At 36.6% G+C, this 26,636-nt stretch overlaps 1 protein-coding gene across 2 annotated transcripts; it reads left to right on the top strand.

Moving 5' to 3' along the window:
- Positions 1–493: 493 nt before the first annotated feature.
- Positions 494–25,434, top strand: LOC113053588 (integrin alpha-V-like). Of its 2 annotated transcripts, none has more exons than XM_026218723.1 (30): positions 494–958; positions 1,796–1,932; positions 4,004–4,095; positions 4,524–4,638; positions 4,908–4,969; positions 5,921–5,963; positions 7,515–7,637; positions 9,437–9,481; positions 10,775–10,818; positions 10,929–10,985; positions 11,509–11,561; positions 14,826–15,031; positions 15,303–15,494; positions 15,636–15,681; positions 16,322–16,429; positions 16,901–16,956; positions 18,575–18,729; positions 19,259–19,396; positions 19,751–19,818; positions 19,916–20,063; positions 20,605–20,697; positions 20,851–20,930; positions 21,380–21,460; positions 21,706–21,811; positions 21,902–22,060; positions 22,292–22,417; positions 23,240–23,353; positions 23,445–23,552; positions 23,738–23,857; positions 24,149–25,434. In XM_026218723.1, the coding sequence occupies exons 1-30, from the start codon at positions 792–794 to the stop codon at positions 24,245–24,247; spliced, it is 3,141 nt and encodes a 1,046-aa protein (XP_026074508.1). In that variant the 5' UTR covers positions 494–791; the 3' UTR covers positions 24,248–25,434. The 2 variants fall into 2 exon arrangements, with proteins under 2 accessions (XP_026074508.1, XP_026074506.1); XM_026218721.1 differs by having other exon boundaries at positions 5,918–5,963.
- The last annotated feature ends 1,202 nt before the right edge of the window (positions 25,435–26,636 follow it).

Genomic DNA, 26,636 nt, shown 5'->3' with positions numbered 1-26,636 from the left:
GATCCCAGGGGGATTTACAGACTGCATTCTTGGAGAAATACTTGACCAGTGTGTTTAACGTCATGAATCAAAGACAAGCCCATACTTGAATAACATTTCCTCCAACTGCCTTCTACCTTGTAGATAACGTGGCTCGGTTATTTTTTAATTTTGTAATATGCAATGGCAGATATATTTTATTTATTTGACTTCAATTATATTCAGTACATTACGTGAAATTTAAGTCTAAATAAACAAATCCACTTTTTTGTTTATTATTGACTGAACTAAATGCAGATTAAATCTTATGTGCCTTTCTTAACACAAGGTGGCGCTGTTTCAATAGTTCTACATAACTCAAAAGGCTTTAATTAAACAACGAATTATTTTTGTCTGGGATCATTTAAAGTGTTCACCAGTTCACTAATGCCCATTTAAGTCATTCAGGGGATGCCCGCTGGTAAAAGCTGCGGAAGTTTCCCGTGACGTCACAGCAGGCTGGGTTATTTTCATTTCCTGTACAGTGGGACAAACCCCCGGCTCCATCCCAGCAGGACTACATCAGTCCTCTGTCCTACTTTTAGATTTTGGCTTCAATTTTACAGGTTGGGCTGGAAACGGATGCGTTTTATTGCAGCGGCCCGCCTGCGGTAATGTAACGGACATCTCGGCTGGATGTTCGTGTGAGTGTCGAGGGGTTTGTGTTGTTATGGAGTGCGGAGTCAGTGGAGATCATACGTGCTGCTGATCCAGACGTCCACCCACTAACACCGCGATCTCCATCTGCTCTCATACCTTCAGAGATACAAAACATGGGTAAACAAATCATCTGCTGCTGGATTTGGGCTCTAGTGGCTCTTTTCTACTTCCAACAAGCACTTTCTTTTAATCTAGATAGTAACAAACCAACAGTTTTTGCTGGACCTCCTGGAAGTTACTTTGGATTTTCTGTGGCTTTCTTCAATCCTGACAACAAACAGTGAGTATAGATGTAGTTGTATTTGTAAACTGTCGGTAAACTTGTTTGGATATCATACGTGCCTGCTGCATTTTTGCTTAAATATGCTTGGCTGTTCTGAAATATACGTTATTAACAAATGTAACACTGTTGAAAAATTTGTTGTGAAATTGTTTTAAACTTTGGGAAGTTGTAGTAAAAGTAGGACTGTTATGTGAAGCAAATAAAATATTTATATTTTTAGTTTCAGTCGTTTTATTTTGAATTGTTTTAAAATGAAATATTCATTTTAATTTTACATTTTTATGATTTAATTAAACACTAGTTTTTCATCAACTCACTAACCCACTGCATTTCTTTCATTACACTAGTTTGGCCTTGACATAATATGTTGTTGATAACACACACACACACACAAATAATAATAATAATTTTATATATATATATTACAATTAGTTATTATTTAATTATTATTAATTATTATTATATTAATTTAATCTAAAAATATAAAAATCTAAATTATGTGAAGTAAAATAGCAATATTTAACTTATTAACCATATGTATAATTACTATAATAATCAACATTATAATAAGTATTATTGTTTAGGTTTATATTTTTATGATAATAACAACTATTATTATCATCAAAATACTAACACAATGCACATGACAATCACATTTGATTAATCGTGCAGCCCTAATTGATAGTATTACATTATAAATGTTCGATTTATCAATTTAAGATGGTATATGCTATATTATTGTGTTTTAGTGTCTTTACAAAAGCATTTTTAAATATCATTGTGTTTTAGTGTGTGTACCAGAGCATTAAAACACATTCAACCCTGTGATTTCAGATTAAACATACTAGTTGGTGCACCCAGGGCAAACACATCTGATCAAACCCCATCAACAGTCACTGAGAGGGGTGCTGTCTTCAGCTGTCCCTGGCACAAAAGTGGCTCATGCACCCAGATTGAGTTTGATAGCACTGGTAAGACGCAGCTCTTTTCATGCATCAGTGTAGTCATTGCTTCACCATGCTATTATTTAAAGCTTTTTCTGTCTGTCTGTTGTTTCTTATTGCATGCCTAGTGGAAGAGGTTGGGTTTGTCAGACTTATTAAAGGACCTTCTGAGTAGCCTGTGACTTTTGAATGATTTACAATTAGTCAAGCGATCAAAATCAACAAGAGTGCAAAGATATGCAAGTGCTATAGATTTAGTGGGTCATATATATCAGCTTTGCTCTAAATATTTTCAGTAGGTGGGCAGTAATTAATAGGAGAGGGAGCTTTGCAATGATCAGCAATTTTTTTTTTTTTTTGGGTCATTCACAAAATTTATGTGCTGGCCTACTAACTAGTTTGCAGATACAAAGTCTTCACAATTATAGCACTTAGTTCAGCCTTACATTGGCACCAGCCAATTTTTTTTTTTTTTTTTTTTTTTGTGCCAGGACTCATTGGCATTCAGTGATGTTTATAGACTAGTCTGGCCTGGATTGCTAGAAGAGGAAGTACCAGACAAAGAAATCTGTTGGATTAACTCAGTAGCTTAGAGTTCTCACCAACAACTGAACTACTCCTCTCTGTGCACTTTTCCGTTTTCCCTTAACCCTTAAACAAATTATTGGAGGAACAATTATTTATTTATTAATTAATTAATTTATTTATTTATTTTTACAAACAAAGAAACGGTATGAAGTTTTGAAGAAGAAAAACTAAAAACTTTTTTTTTTCTTGTAAAACCTACTGCAATAATTTTTGAAAACTTTGAAAAATAACTTTTAAAGTGCAGTTATTTAATAAATACTTTGTCTTTCTTTCTTTCTTTCTTTCTTTCTTTCTTTCTTTCTTTCTTTCTTTCGTTATTTTGAATTGCTGTTAACTAATAATTAGTTGATTGCCAAGCTATAAATATCTATTCTCATTTTTGGGTGAACTGTTCTTTAAGTGTCTGAAAACTTTTTGGAGCCAGCATATTTTCCACGGACTTTCAAGATACTTATATATATATATATATATATATATATATATATATATATATATATATATATATATATATATATATATATATATATATATATATATATATGTATATGTGTTTTTTTTCCCCGTACAATTACTGCAGTGGAGTAGTGTTTATATTTGTTACTTAACAACCACTATTGCATGAAAGAAGCGTAAACCTTCTTCTGTTAAGTAACTGCCAAAACTGTTTCCCCCTGACATGTTTTTACTGTGAATGACGTGACACTCATTTTTCCTGTGCTGACTGTTTGAGGAGCTGGAACGTCTAGATTACAGAATGTCAGAAGGATGAGATGGGGAAACACTGTTTATACAACACTGATGCTGAGCTGTTACAGCATGGTTACACAACTGTATTTCCATGAACCTCTGTACCATCAACTCCACTTTTGTGTTGTTTGGCAATAATTAAGTGCTTAATTCTAGTGAAGCCTGAGTGTTGTTGACCAGCTGTTATGACTGTGTTGACCATGAGAGACACTGGGAAATTCCCAGCTCAGTAGCACAGACAGATAAGCAGCTGGGACGTCCTGAGGCTGAGACTTTGGCTGAGATGAACCAAGGCCGCAGGGAGGGAATATCTGGTTGGCTTGCGTGTGTGTGTGTGTGTGTTATGGATCACCGCAGTACTAGGAAAAACCTTCAACTGCAAAGTATTGTAGGTAATGTTTGCAGATGCATTAATTTTGATTCCTAGAGCAAATATTATAGAACTTAAAAATTATTTGATGATTAGAATGATGTCAGAACAACATTTGAATGAACAAATCACTGACTTTTGTTTTGCAGAAGCTCTGAAAAAAAAACTTTAATTCTCCATATTCTACAAATCATCCATTACTTGTGTGCTCATTTATATTATGTTAATTTGATTATGATTTTTACTATGAGATTTTAGTGATGGGAAGAGCAGTGCAGTCCACTACAAAGGAAACGGCGACTGTCTGATGAATCAAATTAACTGACCTAATGTTTCCTTCCCTTTATATCTCCTCCTTTCCCATTCTCCCTTGACCTGTCGTTCCTATCACAGATGACAGGAAGAATTCCAATGGACAGCAAATGGAGTTTAAGTCAAATCAATGGTTTGGGGCCACTGTGCGTTCCACTGGGGACCATATTCTGGTGAGTCTGTCTGTGGAGGCTGTGGAAGTTGCTCTGAAATGAGATTGTACACAGCTCAAAAACATTCTTCTGCAACAGATCACATTTGTGCTTTAGAGACAGTAAACATATTTTAGTAGCAAAGCAGTCTGAATTCCTAGATTAAAGTCAGCATGTCAAATTAGAATTATTTAGTCTTTATTGTAACATTGTAAGAAACTGTTGCCACTTTTATTTTATAATACTTTAATGTTGTCTTTCAGTGCTGATATGGCACAAAAAATAAATTAGTTTTTAAGTAAGTTGCAAAAATATATGTCAGCAGATATTTTCTGACATGCAGTTTAGAAGAACTGGGTTTGAGACGGTACTCGGCACAACTGATTTACAGAAAGAAGATGATTACTACTTATGTACTGATCTGCACATACTTTTGTTTTTTTCTTCAGGCATGTGCTCCTCTTTACCAGTGGAGCACGTATGGATTCTCAGAGAGAGAGCCTGTCGGGACATGTTTCCTGAAGAAAGGCAATAACATTGTGGAATATTCACCTTGCCGCTCTAGTATGTACACGATCACAGCTCTATACCTCTGGCTGCTCATGCCCTTATTGGGTCATAACTTGTAGACTCTTATAGAAATTCCTAACTAAGATTCATGGGACATCATACTTGTATATCATCTCCATGGTTTTCAAAACATGTCTTTAATAAGTTCTCACCTGACAATGTGCCAGTTATCTGTTTGCCTTCAATTTTCTAACATTTCCTTCAAGTTGAGACTTCTTTAAAATGACTTCTGCTTGTTGTGAATATTTTTTTTTTTCCATCAGGCTCAAACTCACCTGAGGGGCAAGGATTTTGTCAAGCAGGTTTCAGTGCTGACTTTGTGAAGGTATTATACGTTTCACAGAAATCTGATCAAAAACATTAGGACATGTTATGCCTCGTTTTCATTACATCAAAATGTAAAAAAAAAAAAAAATGTTTATGAAATTTTTTACTTATTGAGTGTGCTCTTTCTTTATTGGTTTAGTTATTTAGATACTTATAGATACAATGTCTTTCAGTTTATAACAATAGTTTATCCAAAAATAATCTTGTCAGGGATATTTAGAACAAGGGTCTCTAGATGACATTAAAACACTGGGTTTATGGATTATAATGAAGCCCCCAAAAACAAAATCATTGTAAATTTAAATCTTTACCAATCCTTGCCCCTGTCCTTCATACCAGGTTTTACCCATTTGTCAACACGTTTTTAATCACTTAAAATATAATAAACATTTAGTATGATCACCTTTACTTTTATATATTGTAATAAAAACGGGTTAGAATAAGTATGTCGATTCATTTTTACATAAGTATATCTGTGTGACGAGTGGGGCGGGGCCGAGAGATGTGGGAACGAGCGAGGCCGGTAGAGTGATTGGGAAATCCGCGACACCTGCGCCCCACCGCCGGTCTCGAGTCCCACAGAAGAGATGGAAGGATATAAAACTGGAGTGACGATAGTGGGACTCGAGACCGGCGGTGGGGCGCAGGTGTCGCGGATTTCCCAATCACTCTACCGGCCTCGCTTGTTCCCACATCTCTCGGCCCCGCCCCACTCATCACAATCTGTTATGCTGAAAGATGATGGAACATAATTTCACCCATATTTTGACAATACATTTTTTTACAAAAGTTATTTGATACATTTATGTAGATATTTGTGTTGATATGCTTTTTATGTATATAAATTTGGTGCCGTTTAGTCTTGGACTCATATATAGATGTTATTGCCTATTCTTGCCCAGACTTGTTCTAAATGTACCAAAACGTGGTTTTATGTCTCCTTCAGAAGAATCGGGTTGTTATTGGAGGACCAGGAAGCTTTTACTGGCAAGGTAAACCGATTTATTTTATTATCCCTCTGTGAATTTGACACTGAAAAGCATAATTGGAAAAAGGGACACAAAAATGTGCTCTTTCAGGATTTTTTGTGATTCAGAGAATGTGTGCTGTGTCTTCAGATACAGCCTTCACACAAAACAAGCCAGTGAATGTTTGCACAACATTGGCAGTGTGTTTAAATTTGTGAATGTGTCTTTGCCCCCGCCTGTCAGAGAAGTGTTGCTCGGAGGAGAGGGAGCTATGTTTTTGAGTCAATAAATAATGCAGAATTATATGTTGTCTCCTTCAGTGAAGATGCGCCTGATGTTTGGTTGAATTTCTTTGTGTTGCGTTGCGTGATGTTGAGATGGTTGTTTAATGAAATGCAGCTCTGTTATGACCTCATAGGGCTGGGTCATGGTAGGAACCGTGCCCAGAAAAGGCATTTAATGTCTTAACGCATTCTTCATGAAATTCATGACCTGCAGTGATCAGTTTAAAGTTTCAGTTTAAAAGCTTTCTAATAGCCCTTTTTTTAAACGGTGTTTAGTTTAGTTTTTCTGCGGAGTCTCTCTTTCCTGGTGGTATGATAATTATACACCCTGCTGAGAGAAAAATGCTTTCAGAAAAGTGAATGTGATTGATTGTAACTGAAGGAAACCTTGGTTGGTTTCGAGGTCCTTATTTTGACCCGTTCACAATTTTAAATCAATTTATTTCTCATTAAATTAATTATTTTGCTACAGAAAGGGGACAGATCTGAGGGACGATTGGGAATTGCACTGATTAGTCATTTTTAGCAGCACATTTAAATGAACAGACTGAAGGAATTGATTCATTGAAATGTCAAAGTGGCTTAACCTAACCTTGGATAGACTTGAAATCAGTCTTGATTTTGGGGTGTTTCCATTTGTTAATGAATTCCTACATCATTGTTAAGCCTCATTAACTAAATGATTTTTTTTTATTTACAAAAGTGACGGATGTCTGGGAACTTTACTGATTGCTCAAATTAATTAAATGAACTTATTTGTATTTATTTCTGAAATGTTAACAGCTTGTCTAGTGGTACATTTAAATGAACAGACTGAAGGAGCTGCTGAAATAAATTAGACTTAAGTAAGAGAACATTTGAAGGGAGTGTGTTTGATCACTGCATCAGCTCGCTCTGTTTTGTTAAATCTCTTCCTGTAAAAAAAAATAGCTTTCTGCTGAAAAAGCTACACTGTTTAAAAAAAAAAAAAACTAAGCTCCTGTTACACTATACTGAAAAAGGAAGATGGTAGCATCACAACATTTAATTTACTCCCTAACAGTGATGTCAAGACTAGTCTAGATTAGTCTAGTTAAGATTAAAGACCATAAGAGCAACTAAGGGCCTGACTGTTTAGAATACTTTTTGTTAAGCATGTTTTTACTTGTAACGTGTACATGTCTGCATACATTGACACTGCATCTTTCTGGTTTGTCACTTTACATGCAAGTTGAAGAAATCTCTGTTACCTGCACACTTCATTTCATATGCGTGTTTCATATTTGTTTATAACAGTTTTTTCTCTTTCTAGGTCAGCTGATCTCAGATGACATCACCGAGGTCATCAGCAAATACAATAAGGAGTTTTTTACTCCTTACAGTAACCAGTTATCAACCAAGTCAGCCAGGGCTGAGTATGATGACAGTTATTTGGGTAAGCCTGTTTGCGTATTTTGTTTTGTTGTCTCTTAAAGCTGTAATTTGGTTGTGTGGTGTTGCACTGTTACCTGGAAATGAGCAGGAGAGCTCAGTGTAATATTGGGTTACATACAGTGCCCTCCATAAGTGTTGGAACAGTAAAGACAAAATTGTTCTGTTTGCTGTGGAGTCAAGAAATCTGTAAATATGATCAAATATGAATATAAGACAAAACTACAGAATGCCACATTTTATTATTGGGTGATTCAACACAAAGATGTTTTACCAGCTAAGAAGAAGTAGTTTCATCTCCCTATCTGATGTGAGCATAAGTATTGGAGCAGTTGCCTCAGAGGTCTTTCTAAGTGTTCAGCTGTGTCCTGTTGCATTAATCCTTCAGATATTAAAAGCAGGGAATGTGTCTTATCAGTTTTGTCCATTGCTTCTGCATTCTAAGTCTTGCATTTGACGATGACACACATAACAGGAAGAGGACGGGGAAGCCGACTCTGAAAGATAAGCAAGCAATTTGGATGCTAAAAAAAAAGAGGATGTCAATTAGAACTATAGGAAAAAACAAAGGGCATGGAGAAATCAAGAGTTTGGAAACTACCGGCAACATCAGCAACCAATGATGACCTGATTGGTTGAGAAAAACAACAGTAGTTGATGACAGACAAATCATAAAAGCTGTGAAAATAAACCCTAAAATACATGCCTGTAAAATCACCAACAATCTCCAGAAAGTTTGGGAGATGCTCTGTCAATCTACAGCCTGCAGGAGAATTTGACACCGAATTACAGAATCTACACAGCAAGATGCAAACCTCTGATCAGCACCAAAAATAGATATGCAAGATTCTTCACAAATGTGAGTCAGTAGAGTTTTGGGGTTGATGGACCGATGAGACAAAGATGAACCTTTATTTAAGTGATTGGAAAGCAAAAGTGTGGAGAGAAAAAAGGGACCTGCTAATGATCCTAAACATACAGCCTCATCTGTAAAGCTTGGTGGAGGTGGAGTCATGGCATGGGCATGCATGTCTGTCTCTAGAGCAGGACCTCTTCATTTTAATGATGACTTGATGTATGATGGCAGTAGCATCATCTTGGCTACCAATATTCAAGAAAATGCCACCAAACACAATAGAAAGCACTTCATATTGGATCAGGACAATGACCCAAAACACCCTGCCAGTTCAGTCAAGGACTTTTATCAGGGCAAAGAAATGTAAAGTCTTAGATTGCCCAAATAAATCTCCAGATTTAAATCCGATTGAACATTAATTTCACCAGCTGAAAAGGAGACTAAATACTGAAACTCCCCAAAACAAGCAACAGTTGGAATTGGCTGCATTAAAGGCTGGAGAAAAGTATTTCAAAGCATAAGACCAAGAGTCCGCTGATGTCTATGGGTTTCAGACTCACTGCTCTGATTGCATGCAAGGGATCTGCAACTAATTATTAGCTTTAATCTTTTACATCTGCCTTAAATTCAACTGTTCCAACACTTATGCTCATATCAAATAGTGAACTCTAAAAGAGCTGTCCTTTTTATTTGGTAAAACATGTGTGTCAAAAGACCTAATAATAAAGTGCAACATTCTGTAGTTTTGTCACATATTCAGTTTTTAATCATATTTGCAAATGTCTTGACCACAGCAGAGAAAGCAAATTTGTCTTTACTGTTCCAAAACGTATGGAGGGCACTGCATGTATTCAATGTGTGGGTGTTTTGAGCTGATAAGAATGTACAAAATTATACAATCGCTAGTGCAATGCAGATGTTTATTTCATCCTTCGATTCGGTTTCAGGTTACTCTGTGGCCATTGGTGATTTTAACGATGATGGGGAAGATGGTAAGATATTTAATCATTTTGATATGTTTTTTTTTTTTTTTTTTTTGGAAATGATCAGTAGTTTAGGATTAATTAGTGTTCCTGTAGCTCAATTAGTAGAGCATTGCACTATCAAGTGAAAGGTTGGGGGTTCGATTCCCTGGGAACACATGATAGGTAAAAGTTACATGATAGGAAAAAAATGAATGCACTGAATGCACTGTAAGTCGCTTTGGATAAAAGCGCCTGCTAAATGCATACATTTAATTTAAATTTAATTTTAATAGTAATCGCTTTTTCTTGAGCACCAGATATATTATAATCGTTTCTGAAGGATCATGTGACAATGAAGACTAAAGAAAAAAAAATCAGCTATGAATCAGAGGAATAAAATACCTTTTATAATAGATTTGAATAGAAAAAGTTATTTTAATTGGTAATATTTCACAATATTATTGTATTTTAAATAAAATAAATGCAGATAAAAAAAAAACAAAACAAAAAAAACATAAAATCCTATAGACTCCAAATGTTTGAATGATTGACAAGTTATGGGTGGCTGACCTTTACTTATCTGCTCAAAAAAAAAAAAAACACTATAGAATTGCAAACTACAGTAGTGCATCGTGGGAATTCTTTAGATCTGTTTTTTTTTTTCTCAATTGAGATTAGAAAGCATCTCTGCTGAATGAAAGCATTAGCTGGGTTTCCATCACCCTGCTTTTAATGCTCATTTTAAAATATTGCATCATAATAGAGAGATGGAAATGCTGCATTTCAATTAAAAATTACTTAATTCGCAAAAAAGTTTTTACGCTTGATTGGGGTGATTTTTGACTTGTGCAAGAAAGGGTTAACTTGAATAATGGGAGATGGAAATGTATTTTGCAAATAAATTCCTCCAAGTGCATTAAAATGTCATGTGACTTTGCGCTATGGGACGGTAAATGCTGACTAACCAGCAGACTGATCTTATTCCACAGAATTGTTAAACAACTGGTTTCCAAATAGCAGCATCCAGCTCTGAAAGCAAAAAGCACATTCATTGTGTTTCGTCTGCTCATTCAGAGGTGCAAGTAATTTATTATATAAAAAAATTATTATATTCAGTAGCTTCTCCTTCTTTTCTTAGTGTTGTATAGTGCCAGTTTATAAGGAAGTGACCACTTTTTTACTCATTGGATGGAAACGCTGCTTGTTTGCAAATGTTTTGTGCGATATTCCAATTTTTTGCATAAGTTAAATTCGCAACTTTGGATGGAAACCAGGCTATTGTTGTGTCCAACTGATTTCTAATTCTTCCTGCCTCCCTAGATTACGTCACAGGAGTTCCTAGAGGGGAGAAGGCTCTTGGTTATGTGAGTTTCATACTATTTTGTGTCAGGAATCTGATGAGAACCCATTTAAAATGATGCAACCCGGCTTGAAACAGCTTGCATGAATCTCTGTCTTGGTTTTGTCTTATTAGGTCAACATTTTCAATGGGAGAAACATGGAGTCTATGTATAATTTCACAGGCACACAGGTGAGTGTTACAAAAATGTTTACACCTCTTATTATTCTGTTAAGACTTTGTGCTGTGTTTTATATGGCAGGATAAAAGCATATATGAGCAGTCTTGCCTGTGAGCAGCCTGCAGGTCACATGACATCCCCATGCTTGTGGTCATGGCCCAGTTATGTTTAACATTTGTTTACGAGCGGAGAGTTCATGTCCCAAATCCACTCCCACATCTGGAAGCTATTGACAGCAGTGTCGCCAACACACCAGAGCGAAAGAGGATGAGGTGTGGAGTCAGCAGGCGTGTGTTTTTGTCTGATTGCGATTGCTTCAGTTCTGAATCATCAACAGTTAATCAAGCTTAAGTTAACACAAGCTTAACAGAGATGTATGAGTCAAAAAGCTCAAACTGAATCTTGACTCTTGATGTACTTTTTACTGTTTTTGTTTGTCTTAAAAACGTATTGAGTCTAAAGCTCAAGTTTAGTCATCTAATCACCTTCAATTAAGTCTCTCTCTCTCTCTCCCTCTCTCTCTGTCCACCTTAGATGGCTGCTTACTTTGGTCATTCTGTAGCAGCTGTTGACATCAATAATGACAGGTAAGCGATGATTTACACTCACACTCTGTTGGATGTTTTTTCTCATTTTGGGAATTCAGTATTTGGGAATCAAAAGCAGATCACTCTTTAAACTGGCCTTCAGGAAATCAGGCTCACAGACTTAAAAGGATACTTTAGTCAAAAATGTAAATTGTGTATTTACTCACCCTAATGTTGTTTAAACCTGCATAACTTTCTTCTGTGGAACACCAGTTTCAACTGTTTGCCCATAAACTGAAAGTTTGTGAATCTGTGAAAAAAAATTCCCAAAACCCAGTTTTCAAAACACGTGTTGGGTGACGACCCCATTAAGGACAAACAGAAGAATGTCTTGCCTTCTGTCTTGATGCATAAAGACTATTAATCAAAGATAAATTAAGCTTAGAAAAGATAAATTAAGCTTAGAAAAATGATTACTAACTTGAATAAAATTAGTAGTTGTATTCAACAACACAATCTCTTCAGAAACCCACTAAAAATAGTTAGTATAGTTCTGAGCTTCTAATTATTTCTAATAAGTTCACTCTGTCTATTAATAGTGTAGTGAGGTACAGGGCACTGCTCGCACATGTCAATCCCAAACCAAGCAGCTTTCTCATGGTCAGCATGGCAAATTTACATGACCAGCTTCACCCTCACGCAAACCTCCCAATCCCACGGATTCCTATTAAAAATTAATGGAATTTGCCTGTGAAGTTTTGCAGAGCACCTTAATGTACATTTTGATTATTAATACACAAATAAGGGCCTTACAGAACATCTGTTTTAAGTTCAAGATTTAAAAAGTCATATTACTGTGATGTTATACATTGTTGTATTGTCTGTAATTTGTTAATATAATTAATATAATATAATATAATATAATCAGCTCTTTCCCAGTCCCTCTATTACTAGCACCAACTATCTGTTGAATTTTCTTGGGAAGATATGGAAGTAGACGGACTTTCTTACCTGGGGTTTGTTGTTCTGATGTTGTTGCTGTTACTGCAAGACTGATCTTCTGCCAGGGACATCAGGTCAATCTGCTGCTGTCCAGAATCCGGTGGTTTGTCTTCGTCTGGCATCTCAGCTGAGACCTGTCCACTATGGGTGACCCTTCCAGTAGTTGTGAAGTACCAGTGGTGTAGCTCTCAGCATCACTGATGCACACAAGCCCTCACAGCACGTCAAGCTGCAAACCATGTGAGGGACCCTAACCTACCCTACTCAACCGTTTAAGACAACCGCATGTCAACCAGCCACTCAAAACATCCTAACAACCTCATTAGCGACGCATGAAAAACCAAACCGAGGAGTCAACAACAACGCAACACAAACAACCGTTCAGAAAACCTTGGGAAACACAAATCACCTAAAACATCCCGACAACCACATAGCAAAGCACTAAAAGCCTATTAGAACAACAGAGGACCACAAATCAACTCAATGACAGTCACCAAAACATCTGAACAAACACGCAGAGATGTGTTTAAAACTTACTCTATGACTATGTACAGTATTTACATATGCCGGTCCGGCTGTGTGACGCTCCATGTGACGCTGTGATGACTCAGTGTCTGGGCTTCTTTCTTCGGGGTTCCTCGGCCAGAGGCTCTTCACTGATGTCCACGTGGATTCGTGGAGCGAAGCGTCTGCTGGGGGTGAAGCTCTCAGTGACGAGGACACGTCCATCTGGCTGCTCTGTCTCCAGCAGTGAAGGGCAGTTGAGTGTCTCCCACAGACGCTGCTTGATCTTCAGCCCCAGATCAAGGCTGTAGCGGCGCCGTCGACCACAGCGTGTCTCCATCATGGGCTCCACAGAGCGGTAAATGTCCTGGTAGCTCTGTACGCTGCAGCCGTGGATGGAGATGGGCTCTTCCTGCTGACACACGTCCACTGAAGAGACTGAGGCTGCTGGACGGATGTCAGGAAGGACAGCAGCATTCTTCAGATAGCGCTCTTCTAACCTGTTGGGTCTGTGAGCTTTGGCAGAGATGCAGCTGTATGTGTGATCTAACCTGATAACAGCTGTCTGTTGTGAAAGCTCACAGGCCTCTTGAATGGAGGAGACGCCCTCCACCGAGAATCCCCTCAGGTGTGTGGGAAGAGCCCTGCTTCTTCTGGGGCGACGCTGCTCCATGAAGATGCCTAGAGAAACACTTTACAGACTTGACAAATTGATGAAACTCACCAAACTGTAGCGTTGAAGGCTTGTAGCGTGTGATCAGGCTTCAAGACTTCAGGGACAGTTGTGTTGATTTCAAAAATAAACTCAATTTTAAATATCAACTAAAGCTGCTGTGACTGACATAGAATGTTGAGGCTCATTTAAATGTAAACAACACTTACAAGCAGTAAGTCAATTAGAAATTAATGTGATTATACATGAGACAACTTTTTTGAGCAATGTTGCACCTTCCCTTTGAGAATGGGCAACACATTTCTATCTAGATACTTTAGATTGGTCATGGGCCATGCTTTCTCACCTGGTTGCCTGTTAACAGCAGCATCGTGTATCATCACCTACAGAGCAGCTTGAGCTCTATAATACACTTACTATAACTTTGTGTAGTGGTGTCTCTAAGGCCAGAATCACTATTAGGAACTGTTAGTGGCTCTTGAATGAAGAAGTGCTTATGAATTAATATTTTAAGTGAACAAACCATTCTTGTTCTCTTCCTAGCACTGACTCATACCATTTGCAACTGCTTTGAGGGCTTTTTTCCTGCCTCCAAAGTCTTTAATTGATTGGTCCAACTGTATGAATGTGACTGACTGAATAGGGGTCATGTGATTTATTCAATAAGGGAGTCAATTTTGTTCAACAAAAATTGTTTTTTTATTAGAGTTTTGGGGCATTTTAATATAATTTAATTTAATGTTTTTTAGAAACCACTTGAGAACCACTGCTTTAAATTATATTCATCTTAGGAATCCTTTTTTATGACTCATGGGCCAAATAAACCTAGCCTAAATACTGTATATGCACAACATTTTGAGAGCATTCACTGGCATTATTTTAAAAAAATGAGCTGAGATGTGGACATTATGCAACAGTGAGGATAAAGTTCCCTACGTTTTCCCGACAAATATCTCGGTGCCTGAACATGTTGACCATTTTTGTTCAGGAAGGCCTGTTCTGTTCACTTTTTTATGATCGCTTTCAAAGTTGACATTTATTTAACAGAATCTTCCAGCTGGTTTATGCTGGATTGTAAGTGTGATATGCTAATATTGATATGCTGATCTTTTCACTTAGAATAAACCTTTTATTTCGCCCTTCAGGAAGATGGATTTGTTGGTGGGGGCTCCTCTGTTCATGGACCGTGGCTCAGATGGGAAGCTGAAAGAGGTGGGTCAAGTCTATGTCTACCTAGGCAAAGGTGGATTCACCTTCAACAATGTCATCAAACTCACCGGGTCTGAGATCTACGCTCGATATGGAAGCTCAATCTGCAGCCTGGGAGACCTCAACATGGATGGATATAATGGTACTATTTTGACTTTTATGTATTCTCTGAATTCCTGTGCTGTTCTTTTAAGAGCCCAAACTAGCTTCCGAGACAGTCCATAAATATCACTTGTGGTCATGGTCTGATGTTGTCAATATCTTCCTTGTCTCATTGTGCAACAGTAATCATGACTCATAAGGTTTTTTAGAGCAATGGCTATACTTGCAGATAAAAACACCGTACTGGCCATGGCATTTACTCAATAAACAAAATGGTTTTATATTTAATCCATTTGTTTGTTGTTTCTCAGATGTGGCAATTGCTGCCCCATATGGTGGGCAATTCCACCGCGGCCTAGTGTACATTCATAACGGGTGTCCCACAGGGCCCAATCCTGTGGCCTCTCAAGTTCTGGAAGGAACATGGGCTTCTGTTTCTATGCCTTCTAGTTTTGGTTACGCCATGAACGGAGGCACAGATGTTGATCAGAATGGATACCCCGGTTAGATTTCAGCCCTCAGTCCTTTACACATTCACACTTTTGCAATTAACTTATTACACTTCACTTCATTTCAATGCTACTTCCTCTCCCACACTTCGACCACCAATCATTATTTTTCTCTCAAACTCTCTGCTCTTATAGACCTGATTGTTGGGGTGTTTGGAGCTGACAAAGCTGTTCTTTACAGGTACAGTATGCCTATGCTTCACTTTGAAGTCACACATGCATTTGGGCCTCAAATGAGTTTTATGATCAGGGCCATTAAAGGTGGTTTCATTTAATTCAGCAGCATTGAATTTGTTTTATGTACAAGTAGTGAAAGCAGTTACAGTCTGCATTAAAAGAAAATCACAGTGGAACATTTGCCATCATCTTTTTTTTTACATGGAAGACCACCAGGCTTAGATTTACATTGTATTACTCGTACTGTAGAAGCCATAATGTACAGTTAGCTTGTCATAATTGTGCAATAAGCGCTGGGTATTGAAAAACAGCTTTCAAAAGTTTAGTTGTACAATGTGAAGCTATCTTCCCAGTCTATCAAGACCATTAATGGTTACTAAGCTGCAAAAATCACTCCTTTTTAGTATTCTACATCTTGGATAATGGATATAGCATTTTATTATTGAATTTGTGAATTAGGGAGGAGTTTTTATATGCAATGAGCTTAACTAATCATAAAAGAGGTCATTTACATATTCTAAAGGTCAGGAAGTCATTTAAAACTAAACTAAAATGGTCATGTAAAACTAAAATAAAATGATTGTACATTTTTTTCCATTGAATGCCTACAATCTATAAGATACCTGCTTGTTTTGTGTTTCTAGGGCTCGTCCGGTCATCAGTGTGAACACCACATTGGATATAAGCCCACAAATCCTAAACCCTGAAGACAAGAGCTGCACCCTGCCTGGAACAACGACCACTGTATCCTGGTGAGTCAAGGGTCTTTTTTTTTTTTTTATCAAAAATTTTAAACCAAACACCCATTGTTTGGTATATTTTGCATATAAGTTGCGACATGTAATGGTAGAATATAAAGTCCAAATAAAAAGTGCATTAAATCATTGCAGTAATCACTTTGTTGCATCTTATATGCCCAGTAAAATCCGAACAAATATACTGTGAATATCCCTAAAATATCACTAAACTTTTTTTGTTTGTTTTTTAAATCCACATTCAGATTATTTGAGGGTCACTATTATTATTTTGTAACATTCTGCTTCTGTTAAAACACAGTAACGTATCCCAGTCTGTTTAGAAATAGCTGTTTAAAGAAGTGATTTTCTTAAATAGAAATTAGCGTACATTTGGTTCATCATCAGTAATATCTTTAAAATACTTGACTATTGTGCACTGAGCATATCATGAAAATAATGGTAGTTCTACTCAATTCTTTCCCTAAGCTTCACTGTGAAATACTGTCTGAAGGCAAATGGTAAAGGAGCGCCATCTTCTCTCCGTAAGTACTTGTTTCTTTATATATGCAATTTATTGAAATGTGAAATATTCAGGAACCTATTATTGCATGTAGTAGAAGCACATGGTGGCTGTAAACGGAGTCCTGCTGTTGCAGTGTGTGTTATGAGCACTGCTGCGGGGGAAAACTAGAGCTCAACGAGGCATCAGTGTGTTTGGAGCCGGACATACGGGACAGAGCCGTTAAAAGCCCAGCGTCCGGTGCTCACAAAGCTTTCACATGGATCTCACAGTCTGGGGTGTAATGACTAGCAGACCCACAGCCCACTGTTCACAGACCACAGACCATGATTCCAATTCATTATTTCTCTGTGCGCTTTGAAGTTCTCCTACGCTGTAGTTGAACTAATGGCTGCTGTCATGCAAGCTTAAGATGCAGATGTGTGTATTGTGCAACTCCTGTCATAAATGAATCTGCCGTGATCTGAAATGCATTAACTGTGTGTCAGTTTAGTTGTTTTGTTTTGAGTAGAACATGCAATGGGTGTATAGTTAAATACTACTGTTCAAAAGGTTTTTTTTTTTTTTTTATTTTTTTTTTTTATTAAATTTATCAAAAGAGACACTGACAACATGTTGTTGTAAGAAAAGATTTCTGTTTGAAAATGGATTTTTTTTTGAACATCTGTACATCAAAGAATTAAAAAAATACACACACACACACACACACACACACACACACACACACACACACACACACACATATATATATATATATATATACAAATATATATATATATATATATACAAATATATATTTTTTAAAAGCAGTTTATGCAAAAGATGTTTTTAATATTATAATATTGCAATAGTAAGAAATGTTTCTTGAGCAGCAAATCTGCATATTAGATTGATTTCTGAAGGATTTTGTGACAAGACTGGAGTAATCATGCGAAAATTCAGCTTCCACATATCAGGAATAAATTATGTTTTAAAATATATTGAAATAGAAAATGGTTATTTTCAATAGTAATAATATTTTACAAGATAATTTATATATATATATATATGTATGTGTGTGTTTAATCAAATAGATGTAACCTTGGTGAGCATAATAGACTTTTCATTGTAAAACATTGCAAACTATTTAAAAATTTTATCATTTTTGTATTCCACGACAGCATTCCTTTAAACCTGTGATTTTTATGACTTTGCCTTTATGATGTCTATGTAAACCCCACAGTGTATGAGAAATGAGTTTCAGTGCTTTTCTGTGCTTATACACAGGATGTGGGATTGCTATAATAGATATAGTCACTAGTTCAGTCCTACTTTGTTTACCTCACTATGACTATGCAGACAAATTTCAGAATACTGAACAAATGTTGTTAATGTGTTAGTGTGGGTGATATTTTACCCATAAATGTACTCATCCTCATGTTGCTCCAAACCAAAATAGCTTGCTTACTTCAGTAGAACATAAAAGAAGAGGTTTTTGTCATGCAATGTAAGTCTGTAGTGTATTATGAAGAAGAAAGTAAGTCATACAGGTTTGGAATGGGTGCACTCTGCCTTTAAATATAATGTTTTAGTCTCTTGAAGTGTTTCACTCCATTATAATTGAAATGAAAAAGTGACCTGGAAAACCCTTTCATTCATAGATTTCCAAGTGGATTTGACCCTTGACCGCCTCAAACACAAGGGAGCCATCAAACGTGTCCTGTTCCTCCATAACAAGATGCCTCATTATTCAAAGAACATGACCGTCTCCAACAGCCAGGGACAAGCCTGCGAGGAGCTTCAGGCTTTTTTAATAGTGAGCAAATCCATGCACATTTATGCATCTAAAGATGTTTTTATCCAAAGCATTTTGCAGTGCTTGCAATGTATATATCTGATAGGAAATCAAACATTAGGTGTTTCTTATGTAATGCTGAGATACAGGAACACACAGAATCCCTGTGTGGCTCATTCACCTCTGCCGGTTATGCCAGTACTACTGGGCTGTGAAAAGTTCAGTGTAGTTTTGCTTTATTTGGCCAACTGAAGAAGTGCTGATGCTTTTATGTCATCAAATATGTGTTTGCTATATGCCTAAAGCTGTAGTGGCAGATAGCCCAGGTGTTTGGCACTGGAATATGCAGTTATCTTATTTTCAAAAAGGAACAGTGTGTTACAAAGCTAAAGAAGGATTTGACCTGGAAAGTCAAAGCTCTCTTTCTTGGACATAAAAGAGCATGTTGTAGAGCTTGTAAGCTGGACTGAAATTCCCCAGGCTTGAGCTCATTGAAGTAGAGGCCCAGTTTCTCTCTCCATCCACTCTCTGCCTCTCTCTCTCTTAACAGGATGACTCAGAATTCAGGGACAAGATCACACCCATTTCTGTTTTTATGGAGTACAGCTTGGATTTCAAAACAGCAGCAGATAAGACCGGCCTGTTGCCCATCCTTGACCAGTCTGCACCTACAAATGTCACTAAGCAGGTACAGCTGTTACCCACACTAGACGTCTGGTTACAGGGGCGCTACATTTACAGTACTTTTCAAAAGTTTGGGGTTGCTAAGGTGTTTTTTTTTTTTTTTTTTTTTTTGAAAGAATTCTCTTATGCTCACCCAGGCCGTATTTGTGAAATATAGTAAATAACAGTATTTTGTGAAATATTATTACAATTCAAAAGAACTGTTTATTAATTTATTCTGTCATTTATTCCTGTTTTGGCAAAGCTGAATTTTCAGCAGCCAGTTATTCAGTTTTCAGTGTCATATGATCACATTAAATAGCACTGGATGAAAATAGAAACTCACTTGAATTCCCTATAATCGCTTGTGACTTTCCAGGCCCACATACTCCTGGATTGTGGCGAAGACAATATTTGCAAGCCAGACTTGAAGCTGTCTGTTGTGAGGTGAGTCACTGGTTCATTTGAGCCTTAAATTCCACTACATTGTCTGCTGGTGTGGAGCTGGAGGTTAACTTTGTGCCTCTGATGTTTTGTGCTCTAGTGACCAGAAAGAGATCTACATAGGTGATGACAACCCCCTGACCCTAGAGGTCACAGCAGAGAATGAAGGAGAAGGGGCATATGAAGCTGACCTTACTGTCACCCTACCATCTCAGGCAGATTTCATTGGCGTCGTGCGTAACAGTGAGGTGAGCAGTGACCCATAAACCCCTCATAAAGTGCACTAATGTTGAATTAAAAGCTGATTTAACAGAAGTTCCAGGTTTAATCACAATTTGTTTGGTTTAGTTTGAACAGTAGTTAGATCACTTAAAGTAAGATTTATAAGCGCTTTAAAAATAATACAAGCTGCAAATTGGTTTGGAAAGCATTGCCTCATTAAGAAAATTTAGTGCAATTAAGTTGGAATTATTTCAGTTTATCAATAGCAATGCCACATGTAGTGTCTTTGAAGCACACATTTTGTTGAATTGGAGCACTAAGAATTAAAAGGTGTGAGGGTCGATGAAAAGAATTATTGTGTTCAGCAAGGGGCACTAAATTAATCAGAACTGACAGTAAAGACACTTTCTGTAGTATATATTTCAAATAAATGCTGTTCTGTGTGTGTGTGTGTGTGTGTGTGTGCGCGTGTGTGTGCGTGTGTGAGCGTGTGTGTGTGTGCGCGTGTGTGTGTGGTGAAGTCTTTTAAGATTTGTTGAGTGCTCTTTTGTTATTTCTGTATTTCAGACATTGTCTAGACTGTCCTGTGCCTTCAAGAGAGAGAATCAGACCCGAGTGGTGGTGTGTGATCTTGGGAACCCAATGAAAGGAGGAACTAAGGTGACCAACATACTTTCTGAAGTTACAATCTGAAGAGTCTGCATATTTATTTGTACCAAAAGTCATTTTATTTTTTAATGTCGCTCACAGTAACATAAATTAGCTGTTTTATTTCATTTAATATTTTTCTGTAACATTGCGGTGTTTGTGTAGATATTAGCAGGATTGCGCTTCAGCGTGCACCAGCTCTCTGAACAGGATACGGAAGTCAAGTTTGACTTGCAGATACAGAGGTATTTTAATTAATGCTGGCATTTACAATAATCTAGTTGATAGATTTGCTTGTGCAATGTTAATTAAATGGAGTTTGGTGGGCCATTAGAACAAATGGAAAGCAAAGACACTCTAAACATATATTTTCACTTCCTGTCTTTTTATTTAAATCAGTAAAACTTCAGACAGCATTTGCTTCTAATGTTGCAGTTTCATGCTGACTGCCAGTTATTTATTTATTTTTAGTGTTAATTACAGGGAGCTGCTCTTTTTGTGTGTCTGTGAAAACATCTTTCTTTGCTTCCTGTCTCTCAGTTTTTCTTCACACCCTCATGTCTTTGCCGATCTTTATCTCAATGATTTATACTGCATTTCTGAAACACAGAGTGGAGTTTAATCTGTAAATTAATGAAATGTATCAGTTTTTGAAACAACAACACAGATGTTAATGATTCCCTTCTGCTTTCAGCTCAAATCAGTTCAACAATACCAGCGATCTAGTGTCTGTTGTCACAAAGCTTGCTGTGCTGGCCAAAGTGAGATTAAGAGGGTATGGTCATTTAAATCATAGTTCTGTTCAACAAATTGCAACAAGTTATTACACTGAAATATGGGAAACTTTTTTTTATTTAGAATGACTTGCACAATATGACCAGGATTATGTATTAAGAAAATAAAAATGATTCACTATAGATATGTTAATAAAAACCTGAATGATGAAAAAACACTTGTACATTAATTGCCTTGTACTAGGCACAGTCTTGAGTGTGTATTTATCTGCTCTGTCCTGTGTAGGGTGTCTGCGCCAGATCAAGTGTTTTTACCCATCGCCAACTGGCAGCCAAAAGAGAGTCCTGTTCTACAGGATGATATTGGACCTCTTGTACAGCACATCTATGAGGTAGAAAATGCTTTAAAAGCATTATACATTTATTAAACTTTGGCAGTGCATCATTCTTTATTTTAATGCTGCAATCACTGATCTTCCTAGCTAAGGAACACAGGACCCAGTACTTTCAGTAAGGCCATTTTGGATGTGCAGTGGCCCTACAGATTCAACAACGGCTCTCTGCTCTACATCACCAAGTTTGACGTGGACGGAAACATGAATTGCAGCTCAAACAGAGAGATCAACCCTCTTAATGTCACTGTATGTATCCCGCAACTGAATCATGAAAGGATTTATTTATATGCAAGACCATTGTTAATAACCGGTGTAAAGCTGTATGTTAAACAACATGTTCTGATCGGTTGTGACATTTTGTGTTGGCAGTCAAATTAGTTCCAAGATTGGTTAAACCTTTACTTGTTCACAACTTGCTTGTATTTAGGAGCTCATCTAATACAGCAGGGATAAACTTGAGCTTTTTCTTTCACCTAGAATCCCAGATTTCTTGACATGAATGAGACCTCGGCCAGCGGAGGCAGTGCTGAGGGGAGAAACAGACACAGCATCCACCGCAGAGACCTGGAGGACAAACAAGAGGAGGAGAACCTGGAGCTTCTGGTATATTCACAGCTTTTTGAAAACCAGCAGATGGTGAAGGGCTTGGAACGGTTTTATATCGAATCTGAAATTATATAATATATGCTGTTTCTTATGCTCACGAAGACTGCATTTATTTAATGAAAAATACAAGAAACATAACATTATGAAATATTAATGCAATTGAATAATGTCACTCACATTTTTGAACATAGACTTTATGGTGCACGATCCAAACTTACATTTTTATAATTCATGAATGAAAACATTTTGTCACATGATATTGATGTACCGTTTACAGGGTAATGCAATTTCTGATTTTAAAATGGGTTTAAAAGGATGAATTTTGAGATTTTAAGTTTTCAGTTGATATATAATTTCTGATCATTTCTAAAATGTGATAGAGAAAAAGGCAACGAAGAAGTCTTTCTTTAACAAAGGACAGAACTCCTGTTATAATGTAGATTTTTGAGGGTGCACTCTTGTCTAAATTAATCTATTACTTTTCCTACATAATTTTTTAACCAAAAACATTGGTAAAATATATATTTGGGAGTCTTAGACCTTTCCAACGATATATAGTTTTTCAAGATTCGATTAGATTTAATTGTAATATAGTGAAGTAAATGTAGGCACGGGGTGACAGTTAAAGGGTTTAAAATAGCTGTTTCTATTTGAATATATGTGACTTCTGTAATGGTAAAGCTGAATTTTCTGCATCATTTCTCCAGTCTTCAGTGTCACGCTATCCTTCAAAAATCATTGTAATCAATCATTTATTGAACTGTCCTTTACATCAGTGTGCATGAATGAAAATGCAGTGGTTTGTGTGTATCCACTCAGGATTGTGGGAATGCTGAGTGTCAGGAGATTAAGTGTTGGGTCGGCCGGCTGGAGAAAGGCCAGAGTGCTATTCTGTTTATTTACTTCAGACTCGCCGTGAGCACGTTTCTCAAGGTAAAAACATATTCATTGGATCTTGAAGATCTTAAATAAAGCACAAATACCAATACATTTAAAACACAGCAGTGGTTTTCTTTCCTTTTAGGCTGAAAGTCAAAACAAATCGTACAATGTTCGATCCACAGCCTCCTTCAGCGTCGTAGAGATGCCATATAAAAATCTCTACTCTGAGCTCCCAACCAGCAAGACATCAGTAAGTTTCTATGATCATCAATGTAAATGGGACATAACACGATATACTTTCTTTCGAGTCAGAAAGTGAGTGGAATGCTCATGTGTAACTACTGTTTATGAAACTAACTAATTTGTGTGCTGTATATATGATGATTTTAACGGTCTTCACTGATCACAACATAATCTCACATCTCTGTCCTGCAGGCCTCTCTGAAGGTGATCTGGAATTCAGAGAACCCTCAGCCCGTCCCAGGATGGGTGGTGGCTTTGGCTGTCCTGGCTGGACTTCTTCTCTTGGCTTTGCTCATCTTTGTCATGTATAAGGTGAACAGCTGTAAACTTGAGTTAAATTATTGGACTGATTGGTACTTGGACTATGGATGTCAGAAGCAGCGTTGCTAAGTCCTGTCTGTAATCAAATAAGCATTAATTTAAGTTTTTTAAATATGTATTTTTAGCCACTAATGAAATACTTGCATTTCCATGACCTTTTCGAAATTTTTTATTTTATTAAATGTCTGTCTCTCTCTATGTTTATTAAATGTTCATTGCTTACACAGTTGATTTTCAATGGATATCGGTGACTGGTTTCATGTTGATTTCTCTCCTCCTCAGATGGGCTTCTTTAAACGTGTACGGCCGCCCCAGGATGACAGCATAGAGAAAGAGCAGCTTCAGCCTCAGGAGAACGGAGACAGAAACACAGACGCCTGAGCTCTTCATCTTCACTATCCTATAACAGTTCCAAGGCACAATGTCGCATGTGCCTGATTTACCCCAATGCTGATGAGAATACAACACACCCTTCACAACTCCACCATCTTTATTAGCAGGTCAGCATTTGATCATGAAGACAGCCCTGACGAGTGACTGGGCTGTCGTCATTTGAATGGTACATAGCTGAGGTGGTTTGAATAACCATGATGCTCTGTTAAAAAGACTAAATCCCTGTGCTCCTGTCCTTCTTTAACTGCACTGAGTCTTAAGATTTCATTTTCCGTTGGGCATGGTGAATGAACACATTTAAAATCCTAGTATATTTTAAACTGTTTACAAGTAATACAAATAAAGGTAATGAACCTTAAAAAAAAAAAAACACACAAAATGAGATCATGATTTTTACATTTTTATTTTGAGGAGTTATATTGTTTTTTTTCACAGCTTATGTTCTGCTGTTTGGGGCTTTCTGCAGGACTTTGGACTTTCAGTTCTTATCTGTTTTTATTGCAGTTGTTTCAGCTGTTGGGATTTGGAGTCTTGATTTCTTATTTGGGCCATAAATTGTATTATTTTGAGAAAATATAAATAAATAAAATAAATAAATAAGAATAAAACCCTTTATGGACAGAGCACCTTTATTATAATGTTTAATATTCCTCTTGGTCACAATCTAATCAAAGTATTTTTTTCAAATACATGTTGATTAGAACAGTGAAAAAAAATCAATTTAGTGTAATGTATCTCAATTAATATTAATTGATAAGAATAGAAACGTTTGATGCCATGGAAAAACTGAGGCTGGAATCCTTAACAATATTGGCCATTTTTCAATTGATTTGTTATATTGAAAAACTTTATTTAACTAAGGATTTATGGTTGCGGTTCATAGTTTTTGGTCTTAATTTTGATTTTAGAAATACTGTAATAACAACCCATAAAAACACTGAAAAATCTGTATCTCTTATGTTGCTGTGTTGTATTAACGCTGATGCCCATATGAATTTACCCATATTGGGTTTCCATCAGTATGTTGTCTAAATGAAAAAGTGTATACATTTATAATTCAATCAAACATATGAATTTTCCACAAATAAAATGATCCAGAATATATTATGTTTTGTTTGTAAAAAAAAAAAAAAAAATAGAACATAAGTACTTTTTAGATTCGTACGTGTTTAAAACACATCAAAGACTCTTGACTTTTTTTTTTTACTTTCCTTTTCTTTCCTGATTTTGTTTAGCAACATGCTGTTAATGCTTCTGTAATTCAATAAACCAATAAACTGATGTAGTAGGAATTTGTTTTTGTTTTTTTGGTAGTTGGTCTTATGAATATGGTCCTGTTATAACACAGTTTTCTAATCTACAGTGATGAACTTGACCGCACAGGACTTGTTTAGCTGTAAACAATTATCTGGTTGATGAATAATCAACTGTAGGTTTTGCATTTAAAAATAATCATCTTTAAATTCGACAGTGCTTCCACAGCTGTAAATAAGTTCTGCGCTTGTGATGAAGAAAATAACTGTAAAATTAATTGTGAATTTTATAATTTTTTGTAAAACTGTTTGCATTGTACATAATGTAGAAGTTCACTGTGCATCTATTAGTAAGAAGCTGAGATCACTGCCGGTTTCATACTCTGGAGTTTACTTCCACCTGAGAAAAAAAAAAGCCTAATAGGCACAGTAAGTGTTTTCTGTTATATTTTCCATGTGCATGAGCAAGAGTGTCTGCATTACCTTTGAAATAGTCATGCTTTGGTGTTCCCTAATAAGGTGGCATTGTTTCCCTCCACTAAGAGCACAGAGCCTTCACAAAGTCCCTGCCATCAACAACATACAGTGGTAGTGCTCAACCACTGCTGGACTAATAACAACACAACCATTTAAAAGTCCGATGTCAGTATGTTTTTTTGTTTTATTTTCTTTCTTTCTTTTTTTGAAGAATCAGTATTTTTATTTATCAAGGATTCATTAAAGTGCTCAAAAATAGAAGTACAGATTATGTCACAAAATTGTAATTCAAATAAATACTTTGACCTTTCTATTTATAAAAGAATCTTGAAAACAATTGTTTCACAGTTTACACAGAAATATTAAGCAGCACAACTGTTTTCAACATTTACAATAAGAAATGTTGTAGACTGGAGTAATGCTGCTGAAAATGCGGCTTTGTCATCACAGGACTAAAATACATTTTATTCAAATAGAAAACAGTTATTCTAAGTTAACAATATTCATACCAGCACATCAATAGACACCAATATACCTAAACTCACTAGTTCAAACTTATGCGTCCTAGAAGCTTGCATTCTGCAAGTGAACGGCACCTTGTGGTGCCATCACAAAGAGGATAAAAATCACTCCTTTTCCTGGATTCT

Source organism: Carassius auratus, chromosome 34 (assembly GCF_003368295.1).
Source record: "Carassius auratus strain Wakin chromosome 34, ASM336829v1, whole genome shotgun sequence".
NCBI classification, from domain to species: Eukaryota; Metazoa; Chordata; class Actinopteri; order Cypriniformes; family Cyprinidae; genus Carassius; species Carassius auratus.
Note: the sequence above shows the minus strand (reverse complement) of the source record. Positions and strands in the feature narration are given on the sequence as shown.

Bases quoted from the DNA above. Each gene is read 5' to 3' on its own strand.
- LOC113053588 (XM_026218721.1), top strand. From the start codon at position 792: ATGGGTAAACAAATCATCTGCTGCTGGATTTGGGCTCTAGTGGCTCTT. The intron at 4,096-4,523 runs GTGAGTCTGTCT...TTTTTTCTTCAG, and splicing joins CCACTGGGGACCATATTCTG to GCATGTGCTCCTCTTTACCA. The intron at 5,964-7,514 runs GTAAACCGATTT...TTCTCTTTCTAG, and splicing joins AGGAAGCTTTTACTGGCAAG to GTCAGCTGATCTCAGATGAC.